Below are 14,890 nucleotides of genomic sequence, written 5' to 3'. Positions count from 1 at the left end.
CAATATATATTCCTAAATCTAAATCATAGGGTACATTAGAAACAATGAGATTTCCACTGAACTTCAATACCTGTTCAACACTTCAGCAAATACATAACAAGTCTATGAGAAACAAATGTACATTAGAACCGATGAACAGCACAAGCACTTTAGAACAAAAAGAAACAAAAAACAATCAAAAAATACCATACAGAAAAAAATGCAATGATACAAAATATATGTATGCATGGATTTTTCAGATCACTGATATGTCAGAGAAAAAGTTGACACAAGACATGTCTTGGACGGCACAGATACACCCGAAGGTCTTGCTTGGAATGATTCGAAGAATACTCATGTTTGATTCAATACGAAACGTCAAAGCCAAAAAATAAAAAAATCTGCATATATTCATGTATGTACTCTTGCATACATACGTAAACGCTCACACACATGCATGTAAGCACACCCCCCCCCCCCACACACACACACACAAACACACAATTTATCAACAGTGAGGTCCAATTAAGCCCTTCTTCCTAAATGCTGCTGGCATCGGCAGAGACCATCTTAGCCTGGATTTAACAAACAAGAACATTGAAACGTGTCTTAACAAGAATGGCATTTTGTACATACCTCAAAGTACTATCATTCCACAGATTCTCTCTCAGCTGAGGAATTTCCCACTCAAAAACTTTTAAAAAAATTGGACACTTTTGCATGCCTACATATCTGTTAAGCAATGATGGCATCTTTTTTTGGGTGGTGGGATCGGAGGGTGGATGTGTGGGTGAGTAGTGCTTGGGTTAGGGAAATGGGAAGGGTTGATATGATAAAGGTAAATGTATTAATTTTTTGATGAAAAAAACAACACCTGCAAAACAAGGTCTCAATTCTGGCGGTTGTTACAGTGAGGTAACACCATAACAGTTTGCGACAAAAGGAAAATTGGAAAGAATAAATAGCAAGAGGGTTTGGCTAGGTTGAGACAATACAAGTTGTAACATAAGCAAAACACTCACAAACCAACCTTTCATAATTATGCAACTCTTCAAAATGCGTAATATATCGTAGAAGCTTTGCAGTAGCCACGAAATCTTAAATGCTGCCAGCGAGTCACTCTAAAATAAGCACAGCAACTGTTTCGGACAGCATAATATACAGCACACAGCGAGAGAAAGGCATTGCCTCCAGTGTCAACTGTTGGGGAAAGTCTGCAGCTTCCAACGAGCTTGTGATTTCTCCTTGCTGGCGCCAAAATCCCTGCAATGTAAAAGAAATGTTGGGTAAAAAAGTAACATGAAATGAGTAATAAAAATACTCATGCTTTCAGACTCTCTCTGTCTCTCTTTCTCTCTTTCTCTCTGTCTGTCTGTCTGTCTGTCTGTCTGTCTGTCTGTCTGTCTGTCTTTCTCTCTGTCTCTCTTTCTCTCTGTCTGTCTGTCTGTCTGTCTGTCTCTCTCTCTGTCTGTCTATCTGTCTGTCTCTCTTTCTCTCTGTCTGTCTATCTGTCTGTCTCTCTCTCTCTCTGTCTGTCTCTCTTTCTCTCTGTCTGTCTGTCTCTCTTTCTCTCTGTCTGTCTCTCTCTCTGTCTGTCTGTCTCTCTTTCTCTCTGTCTGTCTTTCTGTCTGTCTGTCTGCCTTGCCTGCCTGTCCTTCTGTGCCCTTGACTTTTTTTTTTTTTAAATTTCTGTTGTCTCCATGCAATCTTACCAGTGTCTTTTCTTTTTACATTTAGTCAAGTTTTGACTAAATGTTTTAACCCTTAGGCTGGTTGTCGCGACATATGTCGCGCTACTTTACGTATACTGTCACCTGGTTGTCACGACATATGTCGCGCTACTGGCTCAGTCTGTTTGGTCGGTTCTGATTACCTCCCATGGATGCGAAAACCTATATGACCGTTTTTTTGTTATTTTACTCTCTGTTAATTCACCAGTGGCTATGTAACATGTGTTACAGAATTGCACCAGTGTAAGGGTTAACATCGAGGGGGGAATCGAGACGAGGGTCGTGGTGTATGTGTGTGTGTGTGTGTGTGTGTAGAGCGATTCAGACTAAACTACTGGACCGATCTTTATGAAATTTGATATGAGAGTTCCTGGGTATGAAATCCCCGAACGTTTTTTTCATTTTTTTGATAAATGTCTTTGATGACGTCATATCCGGCTTTTCGTGAAAGTTGAGGCGGCACTGTCACGCCCTCATTTTTCAACCAAATTGGTTGAAATTTTGGTCAAGTAATCTTCGACAAAGCCCGGACTTCGGTATTGCATTTCAGCTTGGTGGCTTAAAAATTAATTGATGACTTTGGTCATTAAAAATCTGAAAATTGTAAAAAAAAATAAAAATTTATTTAACGATCCAAATTTACGTTCATCTTATTCTCCATCATTTTCTCATTCCAAAAACATATAAATATGTTATATTTGGATTAAAAACAAGCTCTGAAAATTAAATATATAAAAATTATTATCAAAATTAAATTGTCCAAATCAATTTAAAAACACTTTCATCTTATTCCTTGTCGGTTCCTGATTCCAAAAACATATAGATATGATATGTTTGGATTAAAAACACGCTCAGAAAGTTCAAACAAAGAGAGGTACAGAAAAGCGTGCTATCCTTCTCAGCGCAACGAATACCCCGCTCTTCTTGTCAATTCCACGGGCACTGCCTTTGCCACGGGCGGTGGAGTGACGATGCTACGAGTATACGGTCTTGCTGCGTTGCGTTGCGTTCAGTTTCATTCTGTGAGTTCGACAGCTTGACTAAATGTAGTACTGAATTTCGCCTTACGCGACTTGTTTTAATTTCTGTTGTCTCCATGTAATCTTACCAGTGTCTTTTCTTTTTTCTTTTTCTTTTTCTGTCGTTCTTTCTTTCTTTTCCGTTTTTCTTACAGCATATATTTCAAAGCCAGAGCCAATAAACCCAATAGCATTATTGTCTTTCTTTCTTCTACTTTTTCTTCAAACAGCAAGCTACCTGTCACCATCATCAGAAGTTAGGTTGGTTTTCTTCTCCAGGGCTTTTCCTGACTGCATTAGACGTCTGTAAAAGTCAAGCACACATGATAAGTGATTCAGTTCACAGATTTGCTCAACCTACATGGGTTTTTTTTCAAGTTGGTGAACATCAAGGGCGGATCAATTCACTTTGGAGGGGGGGGGTTACAAAATGAGTGCGTAGATGCAAGTTGACTGCGCCGAAGGTGCCTAAGCCTCCAGGGGGGTCCGGGGGCATGCCCCCCCGGAAATTTTTTTTATCAAAAGAAGCAAAATAGAGCTATCTGGTGCATCCTGAGCCAATAAATTACCTCTTTTTTGGGGGGATGGGGGGGGGTTACGTAACCCGTGTAACCCCCCCCCCCCAGATCCGCCCTTGAACATATTTGGCACAAGGTAGTAAGAAATATAATCATATTCTGCAAGGCATGTCAATGTCAGCTACCTTCTCCAAATGAAAGCTTTCTCACATTAATGCAAAATGTTTAAGGTGATTTGTTGCATGTCAGACCCCCCACTCCTACTGATCATTGGTTCGTCTGTCTCACTTGGCCAGATGAAAACAAGATCTACTTATGATCTTCTACTTCTTCTACTTCTGTGTTTGTGGACTGCAAATCCCACGTACATTCACAGACACAAGTAGGTTGTTACATGTAGGACCATTTTTTCCCTGCCATTTAGGCAGTCATACTCCCATCCTGAGGGATACTCATGATCAAATTACCATGATGACACCGAATAGGTGACACAAAAAGATTATTTAGCCAAAGACACCTGAGCTTAAAGGTCCTGAAGAATCTTTCAAACTTTACTTTCATACTTCATAATCAAAATTGCTGGGACATTAAAAGTCTGCTTCCTTCAAAGGGGAAAGCTAGCAAAAACAAAGGAAACGCTACCAAGGTTTGTTTGTTTGTTTGTTTGTTTGCTTAACGCCCAGCCGACCACGAAGGGCCATATCAGGGTGGTGCTGCTTTGACATATAACGTGCGCCACACACAAGACAGAAGTCGCAGCACAGGCTTCATGTCTCACCCAGTCACATTATTCTGATACCGGACCAACCAGTCCTAGCACTAACCCCATAATGCCAGACGCCAGGCGGAGCAGCCACTAGATTGTCAATTTTAAAGTCTTAGGTATGACACGGCCAGGGTTCGAACCCACGACCTCCCGATCACGGGGCGGACGCCTTACCACTAGGCCAACCGTGCCGGTCACGCTACCAAGGTGTAATCAGTCACATGCACTTGTGGCAAAATTATCAAAGTCTTTTCAGTGCCACAGAGGTGCCACCAGGGTGGGACATGGATGCCGTCTCTGAATCATCACATAAAGTCGATCAGTGTCCTTCCCAGCCTGGATTCAAACCTATTTCAAGTCCAGTGCTCTACCAACTGAGCTACAGTGGAACCCCCTTTTAAGACTGCCCCCTTTTTAAGACCTTGAATTTTCAGATTTTCTGTTCATAACATCTGTAAATTTACCCCCATTTTTTGCAGGCCTTAAAAAAGGGGTTCCACAGTACCAGACCCCCTATCTTACCACCCCCAACCCTTTCCAACCCAAAGCACTGGTGACAGAGACTGCTTATGAAGTAATAAAAGCATTTTCCGTGGGTGTCTAGATCATCTCGGTACGATGAAACTGAATGGGTGACGCACAAAGACTCTTTAGCCAAAGACACCTGAGCTTAAAAGTCCTGAACAATCTTTCATTCTTTACTTTCATACTTTATAGTCCTATTGCTGGGAAATACCAAACAAAGCGCTGTTGACCAAGACCACTTACGATGTGATAAAAGTGTTTTCGGTGAGAGTCTCGGCCATATCGTCAAGGTCCTCAGCGTTGTCCTCAAAGTAGTCATCGGCCGGCTCCAGGACTTGAGCTTCTCGGGCCTGCATCAGCATCTCTTCCAACTCCTGCAACACATCAGGTGATGAGATGGACATCTTTATTACTTGTGCAAGGTTGTGTGTGTGCGTGTGTGCATGTGCGTGTGTGCGTGCGTGCGTGTGTGCGTGTGTGTGTGTGTGTGTGTGTTTTGGGCACTCCGGTAGGCACTGGGTTAATGCTCAATCCTTCCTAACATTGCTCACCTCAGCAGAATCATACTCCTCAAAGTCATCAGCGTACTGAGCCTCTTCTTCGCTGGTTGCCCCACTGCCAGGACCCTTCTCTGCCTGGATATCTGGAAACACAAGGTGACAAGACAATAACCATGTGTGCAGGTTATTTCCCTCACTGTCTTTATCAAGGTTTTCAATCTGCATCAGAGCTACTGATATTTCCATTCAGCACAAAAGAAAAAGTTGCTTTTGTCAAGTCAAGTCAAGTCAAACAGTTTATTTACCAAATGCAAAGCACAGGATTTTGTTATGGTGTATGCATCCAAACTTCACACTCCTTCCACACGCATATTATATCATAATAAATATGTACAGATAAAGTGTTCAATTTCACTGCCCTATTTACGTGTGTACACCAACCAGACAGTTCAAAACGGACTGGTTGTTCTTTTAGCACCAATTTGACAGGAGTAATCACAGGTTACATGAATAAAGATAAATGAATTCCTTAAAATCAGAAGAGGAGTGCTGACAGAGGAGTGCTGACAGAGGAGTGCTGACAGAGGAGTGCTGACAGAGGAGTGCTGACAGAGGAGTGCTGACAGAGGAGTGCTGACTTTCTGACAACAGTGGAAACCCCCCTTTGAAGCTATCCTCCCTTCCACTCCAACCCCTGACTCCCACCATCCCCTCCTCTACCTCCATCCCCTGCCCCCCCCCCCCCCCCCCACCCCAAACCACATCGACATCCCTTTAAAGAATTCCAGACTTTTCAAACCTTGCTCTTTCGCACACATTTTCAGATTGCGAACGAGGAAGAAGAAGAAGACAAGATAGAATTAAAAAAATATATATTTGCACATAGCCATGATAAGATCAAAAAAAAATTGTCTGTTTCTGGTCACCCGACCGACCCTAAATTTCGGCGCCGACCCTAAACTTTTTTTTTTCAAACTCAAAATTTTTCTTTTTTGTTTTTGGTGGTAAAGGACAGGGTGAGAAAATGAACAACAAAAACGTGTGAAAACGAAAGTCCGCTGACGATTTGTAAATGTGTTGAGTGTCTTGTCTCTATGTATAGTGAATCCAGTCTCTTTTTAAAGTTAGTTTTATTGGTCTACATTTGGGGGGAAAAAAAATAAATAAAAAATAAAAAAATCCCTACCTACCGACCCTATTTTTTTTAGCCATGTTACCAGAAACAGACAAGGTTTTTTTTTTGGCCTAAGATCAAAGAGAATATCTGAAAATACCTTCTTCAATCTCTGAATCTGATGATTCATCAAAATCATCCGAGTAGTCTAAGTTCCCATCTGGTGCATCTTCTGCCTTGGACTTTGGAGCTCCTGCAAAGGTGATGAGAAAATGATTCAGTTTACAGAAAATATAGTCCAAGTGACTGACTGGCTGTAGTTAATATTTGCTCAGGCGCCATTTCAATGTCTGAAGTGCCAGGAGTCACAGAAATAAGTAATAGCTAATTTACATCGGCATGAGATCATGAAATAGTGGCCAAAAGAAAGCCTAAAATAAACCTTCTGATGACCAGCAACTATAGCACTGTCTCCAAACTAACGCGATAGTCGGACAGAGTTGCGCCCCTGGAATGGCAGGTAGTTCCGGTTTGTGTTTGCAAAATGGAACCGCATGACAATCCGCCCTTCAACTTCTTTACCCGCGTAGTTTGAACAGCAGACACAGTAACGTTTCCCTCCACCACTAATCTTCTTCTCTCCTTCAGCCATTTTGGACGTAAAGAAAACAACCAGAACTACCCGCTGACAGCGCCGCGGGCTATGGCAGGGACGGACAACTCTTATCACTTTCGTTTTGAGACAATGCTGTAGGTAGGACATCAGTTGGTCTTGTTTATCTCTCATAAACTCCATATACTGACTATCCTCCCTTCCCTCCCAAGTACTGCTGATAGAACCATATTCCACTCATGGGGTCTAATCTGTGATAACAATTGATATTTTAAGTTAGAAACTTGCTTCATCACAAAATCCTTCTTTTCTCCTTCAAGGGGCGTAACCATTTGGTGCGTTTTTAAGTGATTCTCTGTGTTCTTTATCGTGTGCATGTGTGCACACGGGGGTGTTCGGACACTGAGAAGAATCTTCACAAAGTTGACTCTGGGAAATAAATCCCTTGCCGAACGTGAGGATCAAAACCACGCCAACCGCGACAACTAGTTTTGAAGACAGTGCCGCTACCGAATAAGCTATTTCCCTGCCCAGAAAACACATCCCTACGAAAAAAAATCGCAGTGAAAGAGAACAAACCTTTACCTGCAGCCATATTTTCCCTAAAGCTGGGAAGATCTGTTTCAGGGGGCATCAGAAGCTGCTGTGCCAGCGGACTGCATTTCAACTTGTTGGCAGCGTCGGCTTTCTTGCGAGAAATTCTTGGACTGCCAAAGAGAAAGATATACAACTGGTTAGTGCAACTGGAATTCTCATTATAAAAGCGCATGACAAAAACAAGGCACTCCCTCCTAAACTTCTATTTTAGGGATACATTATTTGCCAAAGCCAGACATAGCTAACAAAAGTTTTAAAAAATGTCTTAATGTATACAAATGCATTTTTGTTTTGTTTTCGTGCATTCTTTTCCATTCTACTCTGACCTGAAGTGTGAGCATATTTTGTAGATTTACACACACTAAAGAAACACAGACATATGAACAGTCACACTCTCTTTCTTGCCTTCTCTTTTCCCTGTGTAATCCCAGCAAACAGTTTTTCTAAAATTGCTGAGTCATTCTGGCAATTCATCTTAATTGTTACCTTGCAGAGCTGAATTTGAGAGGAGAGTTATCCCCGGAAGAATCCAGCGACCCCTGCACCATAGAAGTGTTGGCTGACCGCAGCTTTTTTAAACTCTCTGTAGCTTCTATCAGAAAAGACAGGTGCTCTTTGATAAATGGCATGTTCAGGATGGCACTTGCACTGCACACAAAACAAAACACCATTTTTTTACTTTTTATTTTTACATTGCTTGGAAATTCGGGTCACTTTCTCCCTGTGGAAAGCTAGCAGCAATAAGAGTCGCACTACACAGTTGTGTGCCTGTTTAGATGTAATCAGTCACCTGCACTTCTGGTAGAATGACTGAGGTTTTTTACTAGCCATGGCAGTGACATGGGGTGGGACATGGATACCACCCGAGTCATCACATGAAGTTGAAATGTGTCCTAAAGCTATAAAACAGACCCTTCTATTTAAGGATTTTGGGATGAAGAAACACCATATTGTTTCTCCCACATCACAAAACAAGAAAAGTTAGTTTATTGAACGTTTAATTGACAAAAGAAAACAGTCAATGGGACCTCAAGCTATTAATTTTGAAAGTTGATCTGTTTTGATTTTTATGCATGTTGTGTCTTTTATTCTGTAGTCTTTAATTTCATGAAATAACCAGCTGACCCTTTCAGATGTCCACTAACAGGTGGCACTATAGGTATGTAATGTACTTACCTTGGTCTGTCCTCCGGAGCTTTGACCAGAATTTTAGTGATGATGTCATGGACTCCTTCACTGTAGTCAGACGATACCGGCTGAAACCAGACAAAGATAGCATTGAAGTCTGGTTTCCGCCAAGAAGTGGTCTTAAAGGGAGGATCTACGGTACGAAAATGTGCACATTTAAGAGTACAGATTAACAGCTATAGTCTCAAGGGTTCGGAAACAGGAATATACACACACAGAAAATTTTCATCCTCACCCCCAAAAATTACAAAAAGGAGCCTTTCATTAAAATGTCCAGCATTTTCATTTATCCATGACATTCGCAAAGAGGAAACAGCAGAATGTCAATTCATAATATCACAAGAAGAGCAAACGCTCGATCGAGTCACTTTCGCAGTTCTGAATATTATATGAGGCATCAGATGGACAGGAAGAAATTGCTATTCACAACACAATGAGTCACGTTCACATAAAATTTGAGCCCGGTCACTTTTATAGTTTCCGAGAAAAGCCCAACGTTAAGTTGTGTGTTGCCGAACAGAAAAGGCTAGTTATCTCCCTTGTTTTTCTGATAACGTTCGTAAAAGGCTACAGATGTAAATACTTTGATGTAAAGAATAATCCTACAAAGTTTCAATCACATCCGATGAACTTTGTCAAAGATATAAAATGTCTAATTTTTCCTTTGACGCTGACCTGTGACCTTGAAAAAGGTCAAAGGTCAACGAAACCATCGTTAAAGTGTAGAGGTCATTGGAGGTCACGACTAAACAAAATATGAGCCCGATCGCTTTGATAGTTTCCGAGATACTTTGTCAAAGATATAAAATGTCTAATTTTTCCTTTGACGCTGACCTGTGACCTTGAAAAAGGTCAAAGGTCAACGAAACCATCGTTAAAGTGTAGAGGTCATTGGAGGTCACGACTAAACAAAATATGAGCCCGATCGCTTTGATAGTTTCCGAGAAAAGTCCAACGTTAAGGTGGTGTCTACGGACGGCCGGCCGGCCGGCCGGCCGGCCGGCCGGACAGACTAACACTGACCGATTACATAGAGTCACTTTTTCTCAAGTGACTCAAAAATCATAACAAAAGAAGTCTAAAAAGAGATATCAACATGAAAGGCACCTCACCTCATATTCTGCTTTGATGATCTTGAAGAAGAGACTGATGAGGCTGTTTCCGTCAAAGGGGGGATGCAGAGCACACATCTCGTACAAAAGACAACCCAGCGCCTTCAATACAATTAACACTTCAATTTAATGAATGCCAAATGCAGCAATCCGTGTATATATATAAATATATATATATATAAAACATCAGAAATTGTGAAAGAAACAATTAAAAGTCAGCAGAGACTTTCTTCCAAGATTTGTTAAAATCTCTTAGCAGAAAAAGAGAGAAAAAAGTATCCCTTCACAGACAGCCTATTGGGAGCATCAGACCCTCCTCAAGGGGGAACCAAGATTTACAATGCAAAGTCCCTTTGTGGGGGACGTATCACAAAGAAATCTAGTCCTGAGGAGGACCATTGTTTTAGTACCTAGACCAGCCACGAGTTTCAGATACATTACCGGAAACAACACAAACACAAAATCATGCTTTACATTGAAAAATATTTAGATTTTCAGAATTAAGATTGTGACAGGAGTAGAAATGACACAAGCAACAACATTTGAGTGTAAAGTTCTACTACTGTGCTCTAGTTGTTTATTCAGTACTACATACAAAACTTTATACCAACAAATAGGTAAGTCCATTACCCAAATGTCTGACTTGGAGTTGTACGGGATGTCTTGACACAGCTCAGGGCTGAGATAGGACGGAGTTCCAACCACTGTCTTGGCGTGGTCTATCGTACTGTCCAGCATCTTGGAAATGCCAAAGTCACCTGTAATCATCAGATAAGACACACAGGTAAACAGGTGTTTATCCTTTAATAAAAGGACTCATACATGTATATCTCAAACCATATGAACACTTTGCGCAAAAAGCACATACATTTAAAAAAAAATCATTTTAAACATGCTCAGTCACAAATAACTTACACCAACAGGTTTGACAGCAGTCGAAATAAAACAAAAGCACAGATCTGTCACCAGGCAAAACAGCAGTCAAAAGGCCATTTGGACACAAACACATGTACACACAAGGAAGGCAAACAGACCGACACATGCTGCTGCATGCGAACACCTATACAGATATTGGAGGTGCAGTATGAACATTTACAAATTAACATAGACTAACATCATTTACATATACATAAAATCAAGGCGCTTTACATGCACTTACCAACTTTCACAACATTATTTTTTGTGAGGAAGACATTCTCCGATTTCAAATCTCTGCAAAAGGAAAGAAAACCTGGTAAACATATCATTTTCATTTTTGATTCTTTCAGGCTTCACACATGAAATGAGTTCATACAAGCAGATACATGTACCGTTGAGAGCAATGTTCGTCCTAAAGAGCAGAGTAAGAATGTTCTAACATTTTCTTGCCCTTCTTTTTGGACTGTGCAAGAAATGTGAACTATCTCAAACCCATTAAAAAAAAAATACAAGAACCTTTCTGAGATGATTATTCCTGGAAAATGTCCCTTCTTTTGCTTCTGCTGTACATGTTTTATCTTCTTTACCCTATGCAGCTATATTACATCTTTGCAAGCACATCTGTTGCAAAACATTCCAATCTGTAATATCATTCTCTAATTAATATTCTTAAAATAAATACCTGTGGAGCACTCTCTTGGAATGGATAAACTGCACTGCCATCACAATCTGTATGAACCACTGTTGAAAAATAACCCACATCAAACAATTAGTTCAAGTTCTTTCTCTGATCTCTCTCACTCTTTCTCACACACACACACACAGTGACACACACACACGCCAAGACATATGTGACCCGTTCTCACAAACGGGGGCCTAAGTCGCAGCGAGCCGTTCCGAGCTATCGGCTGGGAAAGGCAGTGAGGGCCTACTTGGGTGATTTTCATTTGTTTGCATTTCTGACCTCTTTATACCCTAATCTTTCATATTCCGAAATATTTTGTTGAGTTTTATTATTTAAATGTGTTAATTATGTCTTCAAAGACACAAATTCGCTCACAACACTATAATTAGGGAAGGAAACAATCACGATTTTCTCAAAATGGCGTCCTTGAACATGGTCCGGTTGTAACTTACTTAACTTCCGCAATTTTTTTCACACAAACTTCTTTTTGGTATCAAATTAAAGCTTATTAAATGCAGTTTCCAGTGATATGCATAACTCCAAATATCCAAATTCCGACTTAGGCCCCCTTTTGTGAGAACGGGTCACATATGTATACACACACACACTTGTAGAGGATCTTAGGCATTCTGCCATTCACCATCATTATATGTTATTAAAAAAAAAGACAGGAAAGAGCACAAAACCTTGCCGCTGGCCTGTTAGGTAATCCAATCAGAAATTCCACATATACCTTGTGCCCAATGAAGTGGTACTGTTTGAAATAAACAACAACACCTTAAATTGTAAGGTAAGTATACCGCAACAATCTTACCTGCATGATCTGCTTCTCTGGTAAAGTTGTATTTTTCTGAAACAAGAAAGAAAACTCAGTCATTTAGATATATATAACACACACACAAACGTACAAGCCTTTTTGTTAAAAGTGCAAAATTCTTCACAAAGTAGACAAGCATTTCAGTACTCATGGTGAAGTTTGATGTAGAACACACATACCACAAATACCATCAATAGAATGTAAAACAGGATATGAAGATTGCAATCCATGTTCACATACCTATTTCCACCAACCCCATAGCTTCTCTGGCAAAACAGAAGTAACAGTACACAATCAAACCATGAACTCGAATGACTTTTCAGAAAAAAACTAAAAAAACTCAACCAAAAGAACACACCATAAATTTAGACCTACCAAAATGTGTGAAACATTAGGCAAACAAAAGAAAATTAATGTGGGTTAGGTTCACCCAACTGACCCTATTTTATTTCTTCTGTCTAGCCTAAAACTTTGGGATAATCATAATGGAACATTTAGCATTCCACGTCAACTGCAAACGAAACATGCGTGATCCATATATCCCCCCCCCCCCCCTCCCCCCAAAAAAAGTTTTTACAAAACACACACAAACACAAACAAACAACCTTCAGCGACTAATCCAACATGTTTTATTTGTGGCATTGAGTGATTCACAGAGTTAGACATGACTTACGCTCAGTGCTTCCTGAATCCTGTCAGACAAACTTCCCCCATCACAGTAGTCCTAAAAAAGAGGCAAGTGTTTTTAAAAATTATACAATGCCAGCATTTCATTTTAAACAGTCAGCAAATAACATTAAAACTGTTAAAAAAAGAGAATTCTTACTGAAAAATACATCTAAAATTAATGTTCATGTCAAAATGCTCAATCACATCATTTACAGTAAATTATAGCCTGTCACTAATGTGTAGAGACTGTTTCCCGCACGTAAGCGTGTGTTTGTTTTAAAACTTTACAGAGTATTATTTCTGTGTCAAGTTGTTTTAATTTAAAATTGTGTGAATGAGATGTAAACAGTGATATGTTTCAGCAGGGGTTAACCCGGGCTATATATACTCTCTAAAAATATCATGTATAATTATAATATTATTATTGTTAGATTGATTAATCACATGTGCATGCATTCAAATAGATCAGGCAGACGCTGCTGTATTACTGGGGAAAAAATGCACTTGGTTGAACTTGAAATGTGCAGTTTATATTCATTCAGATTATCATGGCTCACAACTGTAATTAGTGTACTTGTATACTAGTACAATAACCAACCTGAATAATGCACACATGTTGTTCATCCGAATGTCTGAAGCTGTCATGGAATGCAACAATGTTGGGATGCTTTAATCCAGAAAGAATACTGCACATACAGAAATTGTTTTAACCTCTGAAGTAAGTGAGTTTTCTTCTGTCAACCACGACCTCTTTCCAAACTAACTGTACCTATAAAAATATGGTGTATTTTAATGTTATGTGTGAGCACAAATATGTGTATATGTTTGTGTTATTTTTGCACTTTCTTATTTTGTTCTTGCTCAGTTTTTTTCTTTATTCATTTCTCGAAAAATCACTATTCACATTTTTTTTTAAATGCTGTGTGAATCTGTGATGCTCAGTGAGGTACATTACCTTGCTTCTTTCAGCACAGCTTGTTGAGTTCTTGTTTTTCGTCGCTCATCAATCTCTATTTTCTTCATGGCAAACTGCCTGAAAATATATTGATGCAGCAAACAAACCTTTAAATTCTGATCAGAAAATATATTATCTGTGTATGCATACATGCATTAGACTCTGAATCTGACTCAAAAACAGAAAGAATATGACTGAGAGATTCAGGGAGGGCCTTGGGGATGGGGGGGCCAGGAGGGGGTATGGGATAGGGGTGGTGAGGGGGCATTAGTAAGAATTGCAAAAGATCATGAGCAGTACATTCATTTACACTCAACAACAACATGAAAATCTGAAATTCTAATGACACAACTTTTAGCGTATCCCCAAAGTTTGTTTACTTGTGTTTTCATGTTGTTGTTTTTTGTTTGTTTTTGCTATGTTGAACCAGCTGAAGCAAACTGATCATCAAAACAATATTGAGAGATAATTGCTGGTGTCTACAAACAACAGTGAGTAAATGAAGAAGAAGGAACTCGCCTCTTTGACTGCACATGTCTGACAAGATAAACTGCTCCACAGGCACCTATGCCTATGCGCTCCACTGTTTCATACTGCTCCATTTCTTCAAGGTCTGAACAGCAGAAAATAGACTCACATTCACAATTAAGTTATCAACACATTTATTAAGCATTTCAAAGATCAGAGAAGTTTGGTTCAAAACGTGGGAACGTGTGATCAATATTGGGCTGTGAAGTGTACACTGATAAGAGATTGTTAGATTCGTGTGTGCACGCGCGGCTTTTGTCTGTCTGAGGAGATTACGTGTCTTACTGCGGTGAACTACTTGGTTCTACCAGTTGTTCACGGTTGACAGCATGAGAACAAAGTAGTCAGTATGTCCCTTTGTCTTTTTAACAACTCCACGATTCATATCTCTTTACCCTTCAAAATTACTTACGTACTGATGTACCAAATGGAGATAGTACAGTCACTGTCAGTGGCTAATATCGATGTATGGATAAAACACAAAACCGACCTTTCACGACAGTCTACCAAGCAGTTGTGCTTCAGGTGTCCGCCATGATGTAAACAATGTAAGCTTCCGGTGCAGCTTTCAGCACAAACCATTTCATTGGTTAACATAATAATTTCAAGCCAATCGTTGCTTGTGTTGCTCAATGAAGAAAAGAAAGTAACCCCTTG

The 14,890-nt window shown here is 39.9% G+C and overlaps 1 protein-coding gene across 2 annotated transcripts in view; it reads right to left on the bottom strand.

Moving 5' to 3' along the window:
- The window catches only part of LOC138971755 (uncharacterized), a 15,045-nt gene extending 286 nt beyond the window's left edge, over positions 1-14,759 (bottom strand). Inside the window, exons 1-18 of one of the 2 annotated variants that reach the window (XM_070344551.1) lie at positions 14,646-14,759; positions 14,221-14,318; positions 13,706-13,779; positions 13,349-13,436; positions 12,755-12,805; positions 12,079-12,114; positions 11,262-11,320; positions 10,821-10,873; positions 10,292-10,419; positions 9,662-9,763; positions 8,538-8,617; positions 7,848-8,009; positions 7,344-7,471; positions 6,312-6,404; positions 5,089-5,180; positions 4,781-4,911; positions 2,967-3,032; positions 1-1,242 (exon numbers count right to left, since the gene is read on the bottom strand). The exon at positions 1-1,242 is cut by the window's left edge and continues 286 nt beyond it. In XM_070344551.1, the coding sequence (XP_070200652.1) occupies positions 1,176-1,242; positions 2,967-3,032; positions 4,781-4,911; positions 5,089-5,180; positions 6,312-6,404; positions 7,344-7,471; positions 7,848-8,009; positions 8,538-8,617; positions 9,662-9,763; positions 10,292-10,419; positions 10,821-10,873; positions 11,262-11,320; positions 12,079-12,114; positions 12,755-12,805; positions 13,349-13,436; positions 13,706-13,779; positions 14,221-14,307 (1,497 nt within the window). In that variant the 5' untranslated portion in view covers positions 14,308-14,318; positions 14,646-14,759 and the 3' untranslated portion in view covers positions 1-1,175. The remainder of the gene's footprint in view (positions 1,243-2,966; positions 3,033-4,780; positions 4,912-5,088; positions 5,181-6,311; positions 6,405-7,343; positions 7,472-7,847; positions 8,010-8,537; positions 8,618-9,661; positions 9,764-10,291; positions 10,420-10,820; positions 10,874-11,261; positions 11,321-12,078; positions 12,115-12,754; positions 12,806-13,348; positions 13,437-13,705; positions 13,780-14,220; positions 14,319-14,645) is intronic. The other variant, XM_070344552.1, reaches the window with a different exon arrangement.
- Between the last annotated feature and the right edge of the window lie 131 nt (positions 14,760-14,890).

This window comes from Littorina saxatilis, linkage group LG7 (genome assembly GCF_037325665.1).
Source record: "Littorina saxatilis isolate snail1 linkage group LG7, US_GU_Lsax_2.0, whole genome shotgun sequence".
NCBI lineage: Eukaryota > Metazoa > Mollusca > Gastropoda > Littorinimorpha > Littorinidae > Littorina > Littorina saxatilis.
The sequence above is the reverse complement of the archived record's forward strand: the minus strand, read 5'-3'. Positions and strand labels throughout refer to the sequence as shown.